The sequence below is a fragment of the Xiphophorus hellerii genome, chromosome 2 (genome assembly GCF_003331165.1).
Source record: "Xiphophorus hellerii strain 12219 chromosome 2, Xiphophorus_hellerii-4.1, whole genome shotgun sequence".
Lineage (NCBI taxonomy): Eukaryota > Metazoa > Chordata > Actinopteri > Cyprinodontiformes > Poeciliidae > Xiphophorus > Xiphophorus hellerii.
In genome coordinates, this window is record NC_045673.1 from 32,261,392 (window position 1) to 32,279,904 (window position 18,513).

Here is an 18,513-nt window from a genome sequence, read left to right on the forward strand (position 1 = left end):
GTACATCAATATTTAAGTCTCCCCACACCAGTTAAATCCTCAAAGTACTCTCACATTAAATGAAACATATAAGCTATTTATATTTATTTCCTCATAGTATAAAAAAGTCGAAGTGACTGTCTTTTGTGTAACATTAAAAGAACCTGTAATGTAGAGATCCTGCCTCGTTGTGTGTGCTACTCTGTTCACCGCTAGGTGGCAAACTAACACCGTTTTTCAAGCTTCACGGTTTCGTCTTTTCTTGCTTTTGCTGAAACTCTTACGGAGGCTATGATTGGTCCTTTACTGCCAAGAGCAACGTTTTGAAACATGCGAAAAATAATGACATTTACAGTATATGACTTGAGTTTTTTGCAACTGAGCTAAAAATGACCATCATGGTATCATTTAAAGTCTCCTGCAACGATATTTTTACCCTTTGATTTTTTTCTTATTTTTTACAAGGCCTAAGAAGTATCCGTGTGGTTGCATAAAACTTTTATTTTCTTTCCATTTCACAGTCTAGCACTACTTTAAAATCTGTTAAAATTAAATTCTCATAAAACAGTGGTCGTAACATGACAAAAAAGAGAAAAGGTTTAAGTGGTTAGAATATATTTGCTAGGCAATAATAAAGAAGGATTAGCATTTAGATGAAAAATTCAGATTAATTGTAAATTCCATTGTGGTTTTTGAAACAATGAAGTTACAACTTTATTACAAAGTTGCAGTAAGCTGTTTGCTTTAGATGACCACTGTTGTTTAATTAGTTTGAGCGTCAGCAATATGCTGCTAAAACTATAAACTGTCCCCATAATCTGATTTAAGGAGATCCAATGGCAACTGGTTAATTAGCCTAACATTTCCAAATGACAGTATTTTCAAAGAGAGTACTTAAGCTCACTTACATAGCTGTTTCAAATCTCCTCTCTACCTCAGCCTACAAGGCAGAAACTTGTCAGTCAGCTGGAAAGAAAAGTCGTTCATGTGAAGCAAACATTCCAGGTGTGTGTTCGTTTGGGTCAGGTCCCTTCAATTGGAAGTCATTGTTGCCTCTTCATAACCCCATTATTACAAGGAAGAAATTGATGTTTGTCCCTGGTTGTCCCAACCAGGGACAAAGATTGTCCCTGGTTGTTTTGAAACTACCTCCTTCTAGCCACTGAGTCAGTTTTGTGCTATTACCAAAAGTGGGCCATGCAGTCCTGCTGTATTTCCAAGATGATGACCCATGCCAGATCAAATGGAGGGATTAAATAATAACCCTTTAATCTGCCCAGTGGCATCCACCTGCAGTGGAGCCTTTCATGGGATACCGGAGCTACTCTTCCCCTCTGGCAACCAAAGGGAGTGTTGGGAATACATTTTCTCTACTCTGTGACTCACTTTGCCAGTCACCCTGGATACTCATTACAGTGTTCTCTCTTAAACAATACCTGCCCAGCAGCCTGAAAAGACACAAAAGCAGCAGAGCATTATGGGTGCAGAATGATGAAAGTTTTATAGATTAAGAGAGGCCCAACTTTGTATCATCCTGACCAAGGCATGTTGAGTGATTGTGTCGTTTTCTCTGTTCTTTCAGTTCTGCAAGAGAGAGAGAAAAATGCCGTGTTGGCAGCAGATTAAAGCCCAGACTGTATTTCCACACATCCTGACAATATCTTGTGTGGTATAATAGCCTTGGTGTTGAAAGCTGAAATGGATGCATGCAACAAGACACACAATAAAGACACAGCTTTGTAAGACAAACTGTGATATACGTTCCCTGCAGGAGTATTAAAGGGGCAGTATTATGTATTTTCTAGGCACATAGTGCCGTTTGTTATCACAATCAAGTAACTATGTTTCTTTAGCTGCTATAAAATGCTATATAGATCAAATATGACTTAAAAGAAATTTGACATTGTAAATGAACACCTTGAAATTGGGTCTCTGCCTCTTTCTGAAACTCCTTCAGGAAGTCATCACAAAACTGCTCCCCTTTAGCAAAGTTTTTACCAGCATTGAATTGAGAAGTACAGTAGCTCCTAGCAGCAGATGAGCTGTTCCATCAAGTGTTTGCTAATTGCTCCTGACTAGTCTGAAGGAACTGAATGGGAGAGGATAGGAGGAGGGCTGCTCTCTGAGGTGGACTATTGGAAACTCCACTACAGAAGAGGAGCTGTGTCTCAAAGGCGGAGCTAGGTCCACCCAGGTGTTTTGCACAGTTGAATGGTTGCCATGGAGATTAAACATTCAACACTCCAAGTATGTTTTTTTTATTTTTATTTTTTTACCCCTCCAGGGGGTCTTTTTTGTGGGCTCTAGTGTCCCTTATATGACAGTAGGCTGACAGGAAACGGGGAAGGAGAGGGGGGAAGACATGTGGCAAATATTGTCGGGTCCGGGAGTCGAACCCGCGACGGCCACATCGAGGACTCAAGGCCTCCAAATACGGGTCGCGCTAACCACTACGCCACCACGGCACGCCCCTCCAAGTATGTTTTTGATAAGAGAATAACATTATAACATTATGTCAAATTTAAAAAAAGATGATTTCAAGTAATACTGTCAGTTTAATAGAAGTCTCTCTGCTTGAGGTGGCAGCATGTTGGAGTTGCTCTGCTACGTTAGTTTTGATTAGTTGTTTTTGAAGACGTTTGTTTGGTTGAAACATTGGCTTTCTTGAAAGAAACTATTTTTGCTCTTAATTTCTTACTTTTAAGATAAGATAAGATAAGATAAGATTTATTGTCATTGTCATCAACAGATTACAACGAGATTGAGATTTGCTCGACTCGAGTTAAGATGCAGGTTATGTGTATATACATAATATACAATATACATATGCAGTACAGACCAAAAGTTTGGACACACAGTTGTGTCCAAACTTTTGGTCTGTACTGTACATACATACATAAAAAGATAAAGAAATAAATAGTACAAAATGAGAAATAAATAGACATCAGAAGACGGTTGCAGCGCCTGGAGGTGTCGCAACAGAATTTACATTTTTAACAAAGTGGTGTCAAGAGCAGGAGTTCTTATGCCTTTGAATTTAGTGCCATGATTGCCATCGGGTAAAAACTGTTTTTTAGGCGATTTGTCCTGGTTTTTATTGCTCTGTATCTCTTGCCTGATGGCAGCAGCTGGAAGAGACCATGGCCAGGGTGTGAAGAGTCATTTAAAATGTCCAAAACTTTCTTGTGGAGCCTGGAAGTGTAAATCTGTTCCATAGTGGGGAGGGGGCAGCCTATGGTTCTCTCTGCTGCCCTAACAACCCTCTGGAGCGCCTTCTTGTCCGCGGATGTGCTACTGCCGTACCAGACACACAGACTGTACGTGAGCACACTCTCTATGGAGCAGTGATAGAAGGCCTGCAGCAGGTCTGAGGGGAGACGGTTCTTCTTGAGTATTCTCAGAAAGTACAGTCTCTGCTGTGCCTTCTTCAACAGCTCCTTGGTGTTGGTGCTCCAGGTTAGCTTGTCCTCCAACTCCATGCCCAGAAACCTGAACACTGGGACCCTCTCCACACAGGTCCCACTGACGGTGAGAGGCTGGATGTCTGTTTTCTTCTTCCTGAAGTCGATCACCAGCTCCTTTGTTTTGGAGGTGTTGAGGAGCAGGTTATTGACTTTGCACCACTCTGACAGCCGCTTCACCTCATCCCTGTACTCCAGCTCCCCCTTCCCGTCTGAGATGAGACCAACAACAGTCGTGTCATCTGCAAACTTTATGATCTTGTTGCTGAGGTGGTTGGAGACACAGTCATGAGTGTAGAGGGTGTAGAGAAGTGGGCTGAGCACGCAACCCTGTGGCGATCCGGTGTTCAGGCTCAGAGCAGTGGAGGTGTGGGGGCCCAGTCTGACCCTCTGGGAGCGACCTGTTAGGAAGTCCAGGATCCAACTGCAGGTGGCTGGTGGGAGCCCAAGGTTTGCTAGCTTGGACACCAGACGTTGGGGAAGTATAGTATTAAATGCTGAGCTGAAGTCCACAAAGAGCATTCTGACGTAGCTCCCCTACTTCTCTAAGTGGGTCAGGGCAGCATGAAGTGCAGGACAGTTGTTATGATAACTTCATGGATGTGGATTAGGACCAAAGAGTAGAGAGGGAAGGAAGACGTTCACTCCTTGCATTGATCACAATGGGCAACCAGCATATCCCCAACTCCAACATCTCTCTGCCCGGATTTATAACCAAACAGTTGACAGAAATTCATGGAGGCGTGTCTAAGGCAAATTAGAAGTATTGGCGATGCTTACAAACAACTAATGGTGTCATTCAAGACTTGTTATTATAGAATATTGTCTCTGCAGCTCAGATGTTGAGCTGCTAGCATTGCAAATTGCTGCAAGACTGACGCCTATTGGAAATTAGGGTTAGGGTTCCTGTCCACAGTGTCAGAGTAGAACGACTCTTTGAAGACACTTACAGGATTTCAGTTATGCTTGTTAAAAAGCTCCAGGGCTTTTTTTTTTATTACAGTGTGGCTTTGCAAACTGATTTTTTTTATTCAGATTGAATGAAAGCATTAGTGAAGGTCAATTTTCAAGTCTTGCCTCAGAATCTCCATCGGGTTTAGGTTTGGCCTTTGACCGGGCCATTTCATCCCTAACTAGGACTTGATCTGTCGGTCTTCCTAGAAAACATGTTGAATGTCGGCCAAAGAGTTCAGTTTTGCTTTTGCTGCAACTTTAAGCGACTTTTCTTACAAAAAGTTTATTCCAGCAATTTCTCTCTCTCTTTTTTCTTACTTTTGTCTAGTACCCATAGTTGTCGAATCAACAGGTTTCACTCTTACAAGATAACATGGATCATAAAACAAAAACCACAGTTAAAGGCATTGACTGCCAAATTAAATCCCTTGATAATATTGTTCAAATGAAACAGATTATGCTTAACATTTAATATAATAATTGTTCTCCTCAATTATTTAAATTGTGAACGTTTAAGACTCTTAAGTTTTTGAATGCATTACACGAACCTCCACATCTTTAGAAGTTTATGTGCAACACTCAGTTACAGCAACTCTTTATGTGTTTTTAACGAGTTACTTCGGTGTAAATGAGACATTTTGAGTTGCCACAGCCCCCCCCCCCCTGCATCTCCTTCTCAATGTGAGAGTTTTCTATTTCTTTCTTTCGTGACCGAGGTTGGAGCCGCTCTCACAGGGTCCAATAATGACTGCTTAGATCTGAGGGAAACAATCCCCCCCAACCACGGCTCCCACTCTGCACTGCTCTGGAGCAAAAAGTGTGTTCCAAACAAGGAGAACCGGTGAACCAGGGATACCTGATGCTCTTGGAAAACGGCTCATATTTACATTTCATGCATTGCAGTAGCTCCTGTAGGATTGTGGAGTCCAGATTGTGGAAAGCAGTTTACTCTGGTGCAGATAAAAGCAGAGGGTGTATTCACAGGGATCAGAGGAATTAGTCTTAAGCCACTCATAGCGGTTTGTGTTCAATTTTGATCTCGTCTGACAAGGGCTTCTCTTTTCCACATGATTTAACATGTCACCTACTGAGCGTGTAGTTTCTCTATTTGTCTGCTGGTTTAGGTCAGTGGTGTCCAAAGTGCTGCTAAGGGGCCATTTGTGGCCATTGGAACGATTTTGTGCGTTTCCCCACCTCAGTTCAAGAAGCGGGGAGCCAGTAAAAAAAAGAAAAGAGTAATTCTTCTTCAATGGAAAGTGTTGGTCACAAAGTATTTTTTATTTTATTAGTAGTGCTTTCTTTTTGCTTTAATAATTTTATGATACATACAGCCATAAACTCAATCTGTTTACTCAGAAGCAGATGAAGGCACACCCGTTCATTAAAGATGGCTAAATGAAGCAAGTTTTTTATTTATTTTCTTTTGTTTTGAAGAAAAAAGTTCTCATTTTTGTTTTTGGGAACGAACTAAAAGATTTTCCAGACCAACAAAAACAGAAAAGCATCAATCAGAACGTTAGAAAACTCTACATCTTTCTTTTATGGATGCAAAAAAACCCAATAAAAAAACCTCTAAAAAACAAGCAGTTTTCTTTAAAATTAAAAATATGCATTTTAATTTGTAGCTGATTCAAAACAGAGTTGTTTTGTGTTTTAAGTTTGAAACAAATATGGCCTCTGAAGTGGTTTGAACTTGAGATTTTGACCCATGTTGCAAAAAGTTTGGACACCCCAGACTTGGTAGGTTTGGAGCTCTGTCTTTACATTTTCCTTTACAGCTATATTTGTACTGATTACATTAGACTGTTTTTGCTAATATGGCAATTTTTTCAAGCAACAGGTTGCTCTGAATTTTATTTATGGGTGTTGCAGTTAATGGAGCTCAACATATACAGTACATATACACAGGTTTTTGTTTAAAAAAAAATATGCATCCCTCCATTTCGCATTGATGCACTACTTTGGTTGAAATGTGAAATAATAAACATGTTGAAGCGGTGTGAATATTTTTGCAATGCATCTTTAAAATCCAACTTTCCCTGTTGGCCAATTTAGGGAGGTCAGGGTTCAAGAATGTTTTGTAGAACAGGAGAGTTAACCTGCTAGTAAATTCCCTCTTAAATATATTTAAATATATGTCAGATATAGGAAAAGCTTCAGACTTCAGATTGATACACACATTCTAACCTCAGATAAATGCAGCAGCAACTTTATGTCAGAGCTCTGCTGCATCTGCAGCAGGTATATCACTGCTGCAAATCATGAACTCAGACATTCATTAGATTTTACAGGCTGCAAAACGCTGCAGGTTGTATGTTGATGATGCTGCAGCTGGACTCATGACAAATACTTCAAAGTTAGCATCGCCTTCTTTCATGTGGTCCTCTGATTCTACTGGTCAACAGCCAAAAGCCTGTCTGGGGTTTTCCAACCGTTTTAGGGTCATTTTGATGAGTTGAATCCAAAAATCACATTGGTTTTGCTCAATCAGGTCAACTTTCTGAGCTATGGAGCAACATGAGCATCAAATGCATGACTTGTTCTCTCATCTGGATCGGTTTCCTGAGAATCTGATCAATGAATGATGAGCAGGAGGAGAGATTCCATCAGGACAGGAAAGAGACGGAGAATTTTACACAATGAAGACGTAATGTTCAATTTACAAGTACTTACCCTTATTAGTGTTTATTATACAATTTACAGAAGTCCAGGTTTGTAACATTTCATTAATAACACTCTGTTAGAAAAAAAAAATCTCCTAAAACCTTATTTGGATGAGAAATATTAATGGAAATGAACTGATAACATTACAAAAATGTCATCAATTTAGTCAGAAGATCAGATTTCTCTAAATCAAATTAGAATAAAAACCTGATTGAGAAAAATGGATGGAATGTTTGGATTCAACGGTGAAAAATAATCCTAATTCAGTCATAAAAGAGACAACTTCCAAAAAATATTCTTTGTAACCCGGTGTTATTTGCTGTAGCTTATTCAAAAAATTCTGCAGCGTCAAGAGGGGGCACTGATAACTCATTAAACAACTTGAACTTGTTTCAACACAGACACAAATGTCCACAGAATCTTATCTGAGGCCACCACCTGATGGAAGGGCTCAATAGTTGTTATGTGTGTGTGCGTGTGTGTGGGGGTGGGTGTGTGTGTGTGCGTGCGTGTGTGGGTGGGTTGGTGTACACCACCACCTGGTGCCATTTACCTCCCTTAAGTTACCGAAGCCAGAACTCATTAACCATTTAATGACCGTGACCTGACTCAGTTGGTCACAGTGGCACTGCCAGGTCTGGAGCTCACCCAATAACCCAGAACCTTTTTAAAGAACCCAGCACTCGCCCGCTTTGGGCTGGTGAGGAAGTGTTCAAGTTTATTTCTATTGGTGTTGGCCAACAGATTCTGAGCAGCCATGTGTACATGTGGGCTGAGAACTGCAAAAACAGTACGCTCTCCTGACCTGTGATCCCTCTGCCACGCATACAGATGCTGCTGACTCTCCTGGAGAAAAAAAAAAATCAAATCAGCTTCCAGTTTTACTGTTTTCCTCTCATGGGTTGCATTTCTTACTTCTTACAAGGTAGAATTCTAGCATGCATCACTTACGGCAGGAGATAGACACAAACACTTAAATCAACCAAACACAGTCAGATAAAAACAATGGAATGGAGGCAGAATTAAAGCCTCAAAATGTTGACTTTAGTGTATGAAGGAGTGAAGGTATGGTTCCTGTTAATACACAGATTACAGTAGACAAGATTATTTTCATTGGAGATTGGTAAAGAAAACACTTTATCTTTATTAGCCGTGCTACATTTGTAACATGGGATTCCACTGCTGACATCCTCTGATCCAGCTCTCATTGTGTCTGAGTCTGAGTGGACTGGCAGCCCTGAAGGAGTGAAAGACTGAAAGCATGGAGGGATGAAAGACCAAACAAGCCTGGTTTGGCTGCAGGGAGTTGGATGATTAGGTTGAAAAGCAAAGTCAGATGTGCCTCCTATGTGTGTTAGCCGGGGCTTAACGTGGTTTTTGCAGAGACAGTTTAATCCTTGGGACAAAGATAATGCACACTGGTGGAGAGCTCTGTGTTCGCTCAAACATTCCTCTCTTCTAATCTTCTTCCCTCTTAAAAACAATACATGTTTTTATAATTTTTTAAAATGTCTTAGATAAAGTGACTGGGAAGTATAAGTTCAGTCAAAAGTTTTTAAAGAATTACTGTCTTATACTTGAGGTAAATAACTTTCTCAGTCAGTTTTAGATCACATAATACATTTCAGTCCCATATGTAGATAACCTGAGTAAATATGAATAAACTTATTTTATTAAGAGAAAAATAATGTAGCTCCCAAAACCAACCTGAAACCTGAATATGACATCATGACAGAACTGTGGTTAATATTCTTTTGCAAGCTGAGTTAAAATTCCCATCAGGTTACCTCTGCAAATGTACAGCTAATGAAGCATTTACTTGATACGGGTGTTTTGAATTGGAGCAACATTGTAAAACATGCAGCAGAAACAAAAAAATAACTTAAACAGAACCTAACTGACAACACAAAGTGAACAAAAAAAATCTCAAAAAGCTAAACTTCCTGCCTTGATCTATAGAGTCGGACTAACCAACATCAGTCCAAGACTCTTTCAGGCTGGCAAAGAGCGATCCAGGCACTTGTCTCAAGTAAGGTCAGGGTTTTTGATTTTAGACTAAGATTGGGAAAAACGACGGGAGAAATCCAAGGTCAAAACAAAACGAACAAAAATACCCATCTCACTTTTGCCCCCAAAAATATCTTGATAATGTCCAAGACTTTTGTGGACAGTGTTGTGAACAAACAGACAACATAAAATGTGCCTCGCTTCACAACAGTAATAAAAGTAATAAAGAAATTCTGAATAAATAAATAAACACCATATTGTCATGGGGATATTATTTTAATGGTTCAGGATGAATTAGAGAGAATGTGTTATCATTAATTCTCTGCTTTTCTTTTCCTTATAAAGAGCATTTTGTGTTTAGTTTTCTTTGTCTGATATTAACATTTGTTTGATGAGCCAAAACATTTAAATATGTTTTTAATTCTTCAAACCAGAAACCCAGACAGACACATTCAGAATAAACTATTGAAAAATGCATCAGTAATGATTTTTATAACTTTAGGTGCTTTGCAAATTGGCTCTGATTTAACATCATATGTTGTTGCACATGCCACCTTGTATCAGGTTCTTCTTTGTCCCAATTCTCTGCTTGTATTTAAACAATGAAATACTTTCAACCTTATTCTCAGCCAGCCAGCCATCTATCCATTTTGTCCCTATAGGGGTTGTGAGGTGTGCTAGTGCCTATTTTGCCCAGGGTCAAAGGGCGAGAGGTGGGGTCACCATGGACGGGTCACCAGTCCATCTCAGGGTTATAGTTCACAACTGTTCAGTCATTTTTGTACATTTTAAGTCAAAAAGTTCAAAAATGGGATATTTTGTACATATGAACACAGCCTCATTCCTTGATACAGGTTTGTTCACGTGTCCGCTAACACACATGTACATCTTCCTAAATATTTAATCATTATCAGCATTATTTTCATTTTAGGCTGGCGTCCATCTCCAGCAGTTACTGCAGCAAGAGGCAGGGTAGACCCTGTACAGGTCACTAGTTCATCACAGGACAAACAACCATGACACACTCAAACCTAAGGACAACTAAAGGTAATTATTAACTAATTAGCTTCACAGATCATGTTTCTGGACTGTGGGAGGAATGATGTAATCAGAGGGACAGAAAAATAAACAGGTATGTAATGTGCTACTGTCAAGAATAAGATAAAAATAAAATCAACACAAATAAATAACATACTGGATAAACCTACTTTAAACCTACTTTGTGTTCATTTATGAAATAAAATCCAATGAGGAACACAGATTTTTGTAGTTGTGACTTGACAAAATATAATCTAAAATAATATAAGATTGTTGATGCATGGATAGGTTAGCTAGATCATTCTTCTTTAAGCTTCTACTAATGACACACTGATACTTCTTACAGTTGAAAATGATCCTGACCTTGGAAGACTGTAATAACAAACATCCCATGGTTGCTGGAATCCAACGAAGGTTGGATGTCTAATTAATTACAGTCCATATCAATAGGCCATTATCTGCCATGACCTTAGGAGGGGGATATGGACCTCTGTCTGTCACGAGTTTGTATTTATTAAATAATCCAACCTCTATACAGGTTTAACTCTTGGCCTTCACAGTTAATGCACAATCATGGCTCAATCAAGACTAGGAAGTATGAGCAGGGTCAGGGAAGGTCAACGCTGGACTGTTAGAGGAAGACAGGAGTGAAACTTTCTGATGTTGCCTTTGGGTTTAAAGAGAAAAGGTTAACTGAACTGAAAGACTAAACTGCACATAAAATGTCGTAAACGGACAAGTTAAGATTGGAATTTGTTCATTTGAAACAGAAATCAATGCTAGTCAATAAAAAAAAGAAACATCATTCAAATCATAGCTTTATTACCCTTACAAGATTTATTATACATCATGTAGGAACATGTACCTTCAATACTTTTTAGAGACAAAACAAAATGATATGCACATATACTGTACAACAATCAGTGTTAAACATCAACAAGGTGGTAGAGAACGTGATCGTGGAGACAGCAGTCTTTCTGTAACGGGAGGAAGGTCTCGTCGTTCTTTTTCTCCTCCATCGTTCTGTTCTTTTACCATGATCTGGCAAAAACAGCCAGAGGCCAAACAACCATCCATGCTCCGTATTGCTTTATTGTCTTTATCTACAAAATGGCAGTGATTTGTCAAAATAAAAAAAAGGTTGTTCAACTGGTTTTTAATAGTCTTTCCATTGGAACGTGTTTAATTGAAGAGGCTCATCCGTCGTATATAAAAATATAGTACAGCAATTTTTTTTTCTCATCAGAGCAAACATTCATACCTGTCCATGTCCATGGCTGAACACAGCGGCAGCCAGACCCAAAGAAACTGCTACATGAAGCAATCGTTAACATAACATTGATCATTAGAGTGGTTTACAAGCTTATGCCCATTTGTGATCAGTTTAGTGAAACTACAGCAATCCCCTCTGAAAAGTGTTCACACCCTCTGGACTTTTCCTACATTTTGTCTCATTACAGTTGCAAAGATTGGTGTAGTTTACAGGGGTTTTTATTTTGAAGACCAGCACAAGGTAATTTGTGTTCCTGAAGCAGAATTAAAGTAATACATGCTTTTTAAAGCTACACAAGGGAGTTCTGAGAAAACCGGGGAAAATTTGAACAAGCCCACCTTGCTGGCTCCTCCCCCTGCCTCCAAAGCTCCTCCCCCACAGTGGAGCCAGCTGAGAACTCAAGAAATGAGGAGTAAATTCCTGTAACGTTAAATTCTTTCTCCACCATTAGCACAGTCGCAGCAGCACACCGGCAATCTTGAGCTTGAACAATGTTGAGTGTGACTGACACTGCTAAGGACCCTCCTCCTGGCTCTGATTGCTTGTTTCTGATTGGGAGCGCTGTATTTCTGCAAATGGCAGTAGGACCACAGGGAGGAGACAGAGAAGCTTGATTTTTTTCACAGATTAGCTGTCTCATATTCTACTGTCAGAATATAGCAACAGTTATAACAAACGTAAAAAAAAATCTATCTAAAAAAAAGTTACCTCAAATGTTGCCCAAATAAAATCTGACATGTATTTCTATTCAACCCACTTGTGCAATCAGTCGCCTTTGGAAGTCATTTTAGTGAATTTGTAAATTCACTGTGTCTTTAAAGTAGCACAAATAAAATGATTCTTCTACTCTTGAAGGGAAGATAGCAAACATATGGTCAGATGAGATCAAAATAGAGCTTTTTAGATGGCATGGGAAACTAACACTACATGTTACCCTGAACACACCACCCTCTGGAGAAACGTGGTCATGGCAGTGTCGTGCTATACGGATGTTTTTCCTTCAGGAAAAAGAGGGAAAACTGGTCCTATTTGATGGGTATCAATCAATGGACATAAATACAGTACAATCAGGTGATTCAGGTCAAGGTTCACCTTCCAACAGCGACCCTGAACATACAGCCAGAGCATAGTGGGATAGTCCAGTGGAGTTGTAATGTGACAGAAGGTGAAAGAACCCAGTGGGTCTGTGTACTTTTGCAAGGCACACCTTATTAAAAACAATACATCCTGACAGTCGCTCCTTTCTTGAAGAAAACAATCAAGAATGTTTTGAAGAACACAAGTTTGAAGTATTAACCACCTGCAGACTGTCAAGATCTCATTCAAATACACCATCTAGTGTTTTAAGAGGTAACTTGCATCGTTATCTTTATTCTTTCTTAGAGGGCATCCATGTTCGTTCAAGTGTGACAACTGTAGCTGTTTCTCTGATATATAATTAACTAACCCAGGAACCATCTGGCTGTTTCACACAGGCAACCTTTTGTTTTTTTGCCCCCTCCGTCCCTCTCCCCCCCCCAGGCATCTGAAAGCTATTTGACCAAGGGTAAGTATACAAATAAAGCATCCAGTGAAATGCACACAGCAGGGTCTTTACACATCCTGCTTGTTCCTTCTCCACCACCTAAGACTCCATGGTTCATCCCAGCAGGCTGAAGTGTCTCGCGTTGTGTTCATGGAGGAAAGAGAGGTTTATACAACACGAATACATGTCCACTTCCTGCGTATTCACATTACAGAGTGCAGTGGCGAAGAAGGAGAAGAAGATTGTTTTGTTGAAGCAAAGCAATGGAGGACAGGAGTCGTTTGTGTAGTGGACACTGAGATGTGCTTCTTCGCCAGGACGGCTTTAGTCAGCGGAACTCTTTGACACAGGGTTCCTCTGTCCTGTGAAAGTCTGTGACTGTGCTCATTGAGAGTTTGTGGTAGGAGCTGGACAGGTTTGCTCTGCGTCACGTTGAGGTTTCCAAAAAGATCCCGATCACTTTGAGCTCCAAAGAATCCCTGTTGTCCTCGGAATGCAGCGTCCAGTGTTTGGCAAGTTATAGACAGTAGCTCCCTGCTTTCTGAGTCCATCTCTCAGTTGACGATCGGCCCCACATCCTCCCTTCCTGGTTCAGGTGCAACATTCACGCTCCATGCGGCAGAGGAGCGGGGACTGGGAGGGCAGGGACGAGGAGGTGCAGGGCTCAGAGGAGGAGTCTGAGGAAGATGACGTGGAGGAGAGAAGGGAGGGGTACGGGCTCATCTTCTCAATGTTGACGTACGTCGTGTTGAGGAGGACGTAGTGCTCCCCGCTGAAGCTGGAGAAGATGGCAGCGATGCGGGACACCAGCTCAGAGAAGGAAGGTCGGCGCTCCGGCTTGGGATGCCAGCACTCGATCATCACCGTGTAGCTGGGGGAGGAGACGAGAGACAACTTTCAGCCGCTGTCTTCTTTAGCTTGGACATAGTAGTTTAAGCATTTATTTCTATTTCACTAATGCATTATCATGTATCATGAGGAAATAATTAGTGGTCTTTTGCTCAATCCTTCTTAAATATGCAGTTGCTGCCATCAAAACCTCAACTAGATGTTTGGATATTTGGATCTCTTTGTTCCTAATTGTTAGCCTTTGTCTCATTAGGAACTTTCCTAACTCTCAGAAAACTCTCTCCCTTCCACATTGACAAAACCTTGTTGACTCTAGTTTATGGAGCTGTTATTGAATCAGTTTCATCTTTCTGCTTGGTGCCCTGAACCAAATAGTTAAAATACTTCAGTAAGTTGACAGGTGAGATGCAGTTAAGCCCAGAATCCTTGTACTTCAGACAGGTGCAGAAGGTTATCCACATTCATCTTAATATACGTATGTGTGTCATTCTCTGAACTGTGAGTTCAGGCTCCGCCCAAGTTTCTAAAATTAGAAGAATCAGAGCTAAAAGTTGCAGGAAATTGTATCTACAGCTCTACAATAAGGTGTCTGTGCAACAGTTGCCCTCATTGAAATTTCCCTTTCTGCCCTTCATCTGAAATTACGCCACATTTGCACGTCATCAAAATCAAGTGACTGAAACCCGCTTTAGCATTAGCTTCCCCTAAATGCCATTACCACTGTGCTTTATGGTTCACAACCAAATGCTAACATGGGTCAAAAATGTGTCCGATGCTTCAAGTTAGACGGGTGTGCACTTTTACTGCAGATGCTTGACATTTTGTTCTACACCCAGGGTTTCACACGTCAAGTGCATCTGGTGTACATTCAAAGTCTATGTGCAGGCACTCTAGCTGTTATTTTCAGTTGCCGGCATATTTGTCAGGCGTTTCGGATGCGTTGGACGCTCTTCAACGGTTCACATTGAGCCACACTAGACGCGTGAAATGCGCCGTGATGGGCCCTCGACGCGCCTCCATGTAGACTTATGATGTAAACCAGCCGGCTGATGCTGAAAACGCGTTTGGTGTGAACGCACCATTACAGTTAGTGGAATTAATGTTTGTGATTAGTCCTTTAGAGTTAGCACAGCTAACTTTTGAATTAGCGGCACCCACCAATGCATTTACATGAGCAGATAGACCGGAGCTCAGTAACTTCATTCAACAGCAAAACTCCTCAGTCTGCCAGAAATTGAAATCTGTTCATATTTCTCCTTTGATCTGCTAGAAGATAATGTAACAAAACAAAACTAAGAACCTCATTAACACATTTGTTCAAGTTACAAGCTGGTTCCTGTTGCTACCTGAGGCCCTCTGAGAACCATCAGCAGGGAAAAATTGCAAGAATGTCTGCAGACATACATCATCCCCTGATGTGGCCTCTGCTTTACTCCCACATGAACACTCCCATCTTCTACCCAGCTTCACACACACACACGCACACGCACACACGCATACTGAGAGCGCAGCTCATAATGTTATCAGCTGTCAGATTATTGTTGCTGTTTGTTTTACAATGCCAGGTTGTAATGGTTCTCTTGTTTTTACTTTTTCCAGGATATAAATTGCTCTTGAGATATTAAACATGACATGATATTGGAATCTGTCTCATAAAGTGCTGTTCTATATGTAGATTAGTCTACTGAAATAAAATTACATTTAAGCACCATGTTTCAGATGCTTAACCACTAGCTAATCTCAACTGGCTAACCAGTTAGCTGCTAGTTGACCGCAAATGGCTAACTGCTAGCCGCAGCATCCTATTGATGCTAAATTAAAGGGGTATTTCACAGGTTTTTATGAGTCAACATGAACTGGACATTTTATTGCATATACTGTATTACAGAAGTGGGAAGTGAATAAGCAGTAAACAGTAGATTTTGCCACTGGAGCTACTTTTCTCGTTTAACATGTAATATATGTTGCCTACTGTATGTGTTGGTTTCAAACCTTTATGTAGTGAAAAATTACATATGGAAATGTTTATTTTGCATGAATCTGATATTCTGTATTGATATGCATTTGTACTTATTTGCACATAACTATATATTTTTCCATCCATCCATCCATCCATCCATTTTCTGTTCACCCTTTGTCTGTAATGGGGTCGGGAGGGTTACTGGTGCCTATCTCCAGCTACGTTCCAGGCGGGAGGCGGAATTCACCCTGGACAGGTCGCCAGTCTGTCGCAGGGCAACACAGAGACATACAGGACAAACAACCATGCACACACACACTCACACCTATGGATAATTTAGAGAGACCAATTAACCTAACAGTCATGTTTTTGGACTGTGGGAGGAAGCCGGAGTACCCGGAGAGAACCCACGCATGCACAGGGAGAACATGCAAACTCCATGCAGAAAGACCCCGGCCGGGAATCGAACCCAGGACCTTCTTGCTGCAAGGCAACAGTGCTACCAACTGCGCCACTGTGCAGCCAACTATATATTTTTGAATGTCTAATTACATAACTTTTCACAAATTAAATTAGATGTGATGACAAAACACTTAACTCAGTACTGAGGTAGATTTTTTTCCCCCAAATATTTATTTTTACTCTTGCTTAAATATTTTTTCCAGTTGCTTAGTTTTTACTTCAAAGGTAATAAAATATACTGAAGTAGTGCCAGTTTGACTTGAGGACAAATTTTGACTACTCTACCTACCACTGATCTAGTTCAAAATCTAAAACAAGTTAGATTGAGACGAGCACAAAACCTGAAATATTATTCTCCAACTTTCTACAAGACCAGTTACAAATGCTGGAAAATGTTTACTGTTTTTATGAAAACAGATAGAAAAGGAGTCTAAAGATTCTCAAAAATAAGATTAAATCTTATTTTCTGTTGTCAACCCAACATTGAATCTGGTGTCGTGAGAAGGGTGACTCACAGTGGTGCTCGTATTTGCATACAGCAATTTTCCTTGTCATCTTCTCAGTAGTTTTTGCCTGGAAAACTTTTACTGAACATGTCTACATAAGCTGGAACAGCATGAGCTGGAAGCAGTGCCAGCGGCTGATCTGTGGGAACATCCACAGATCAGCGAGGATCTATCAAAAACCACAGAACAAGCAGAAAATAAATGCCATCCTTTGATGTGATTTCTATTTAAACTTAAAAGTTAAAAAAGTTTTCCATGTGACCAAAACAGCTGATGTGACGTAACCCACATTTGAGTCTCCAGCTGACAATGATGGATGACCTGAGTGTGATTTATGACTGCAGTTGTTTATACATTTAATCCACTGTAGCTGATTCTCCCTTCAAATCGCAGCAACCTTTCATGATGTACCAAAAGCACAGCTTTACTGTACATTACTTATGCCAGCCGAGCCGTGTGAATGACGTGAACAGACCCTGTGAACCTGTGCGCACTCACAGAGCATCGGGGCAGAACTCGGGCTGCAGCAGCCGCCTGCCCTGCAGGAGGAACACGGTGATATCGAAGGAGTTCACGTCGGAGTACGGCGGGGCGCCGCGTGTCATCAGTTCCCACAGCAGGACTCCAAACGACCACTGGAAGAAAAGCTTCCATTAGCACATCTTTGTTGCAGTTAAAAAAAAATTACAATCACAAACAGACCTGTCATGATTGATTTTGCTGGACAATAAATTGTTCCAGTATTTATTGCAATAAAATGATAATATTGTTGCTTTGAGGCCATTTTTAAGTAGAAAAAAGAACAGATAATGGCGTAAGACTCCCCTTATGTTATTATGCTAGATGTGCTATCTTAGATATTTATGAGCCTTCGAGAGTTTGTCTGGTTAAAACCCAGTAAAATTGAATTTTGTAGAGAACACTTAGCAGTTAACGGGAAGATATATATATATATATATATATATATATATATATATATATATATATATACATACTTTTGTTTCACAGTCCAATGACTGCATGTGTGGAAAGGCAGCCTGACCACAGTATTAGCATATACTGTATATGGCCAACGAGATTGCGTGCCTAAGTCCAGCCTATATATATATATTTTATTTTTATTTTTTGTAGTTTTCTTTCAGAATGGAAATTATTCATCACATTTTAATTCTTCGTTCAATTAACTGATTATTTGCTTATTGTAAACAGCTTAATCAAAAGAAAAAGTTGAGATAAAGAAAATATCTGGTCTTTACTTTAATAATGACCTTACTTAGGCTAATAATAACATTGCCTCAACCCAGCATACAGACGAGTTGATGGCTGACGCAATTGCTTGCAAGTTGTCCTGGTTGTATGATTGCAAAAAAGCCCCAAAACATCATCCCTCCATCATCGTGTTTGAATAAAACATGCTGTTCGGGTCAGTATTCTGCTTGTTTGGTTAAAAAAACAAGACTTTCTGATGCAGCAGGGTTTCTCTCAGTGTATTATAAGCCTGGCGGGTCATCAGGCTTTACTTGTGCCCCCACCAGGCTAAGATTTTATAGTCGGTGTTCAGGTATTAATCTTCCAATAACACATAATTATCAAGTGATATTTTCAAATTTCCTGTCAACTTTAAACATTTTTAACTCAAAAACAAGACGGGCTGGATGAATGACTGCCCCAGCGCCCAACCACTGGGCTTAGCAGGTTTTCTGGGGGAAACCTTGTGCAACTTTGCACACCTCTGCTGTTTCTTTCAGACACTACACAAATTAACCTCAACATTAAGCATCCACTTACAATATGATATTGTGTGAAAACCTCTCAACATAAAGGTAGAGCTCTTC

At 40.3% G+C, this 18,513-nt stretch overlaps 1 protein-coding gene across 3 annotated transcripts in view; it reads right to left on the reverse strand.

Annotated features, from left to right (window-relative positions):
- Positions 1–10,905: 10,905 nt before the first annotated feature.
- The window catches only part of met (MET proto-oncogene, receptor tyrosine kinase), a 109,698-nt gene continuing 102,090 nt past the window's right edge, over positions 10,906–18,513 (reverse strand). For 2 of the 3 annotated variants that reach the window (XM_032548112.1, XM_032548097.1), the window contains 2 exons: positions 17,177–17,313; positions 10,906–13,772 (listed from right to left, as the gene is read on the reverse strand). In XM_032548112.1, the coding sequence (XP_032404003.1) occupies positions 13,493–13,772; positions 17,177–17,313 (417 nt within the window). In that variant the 3' untranslated portion in view covers positions 10,906–13,492. The remainder of the gene's footprint in view (positions 13,773–17,176; positions 17,314–18,513) is intronic. The other variant, XM_032548104.1, reaches the window with a different exon arrangement.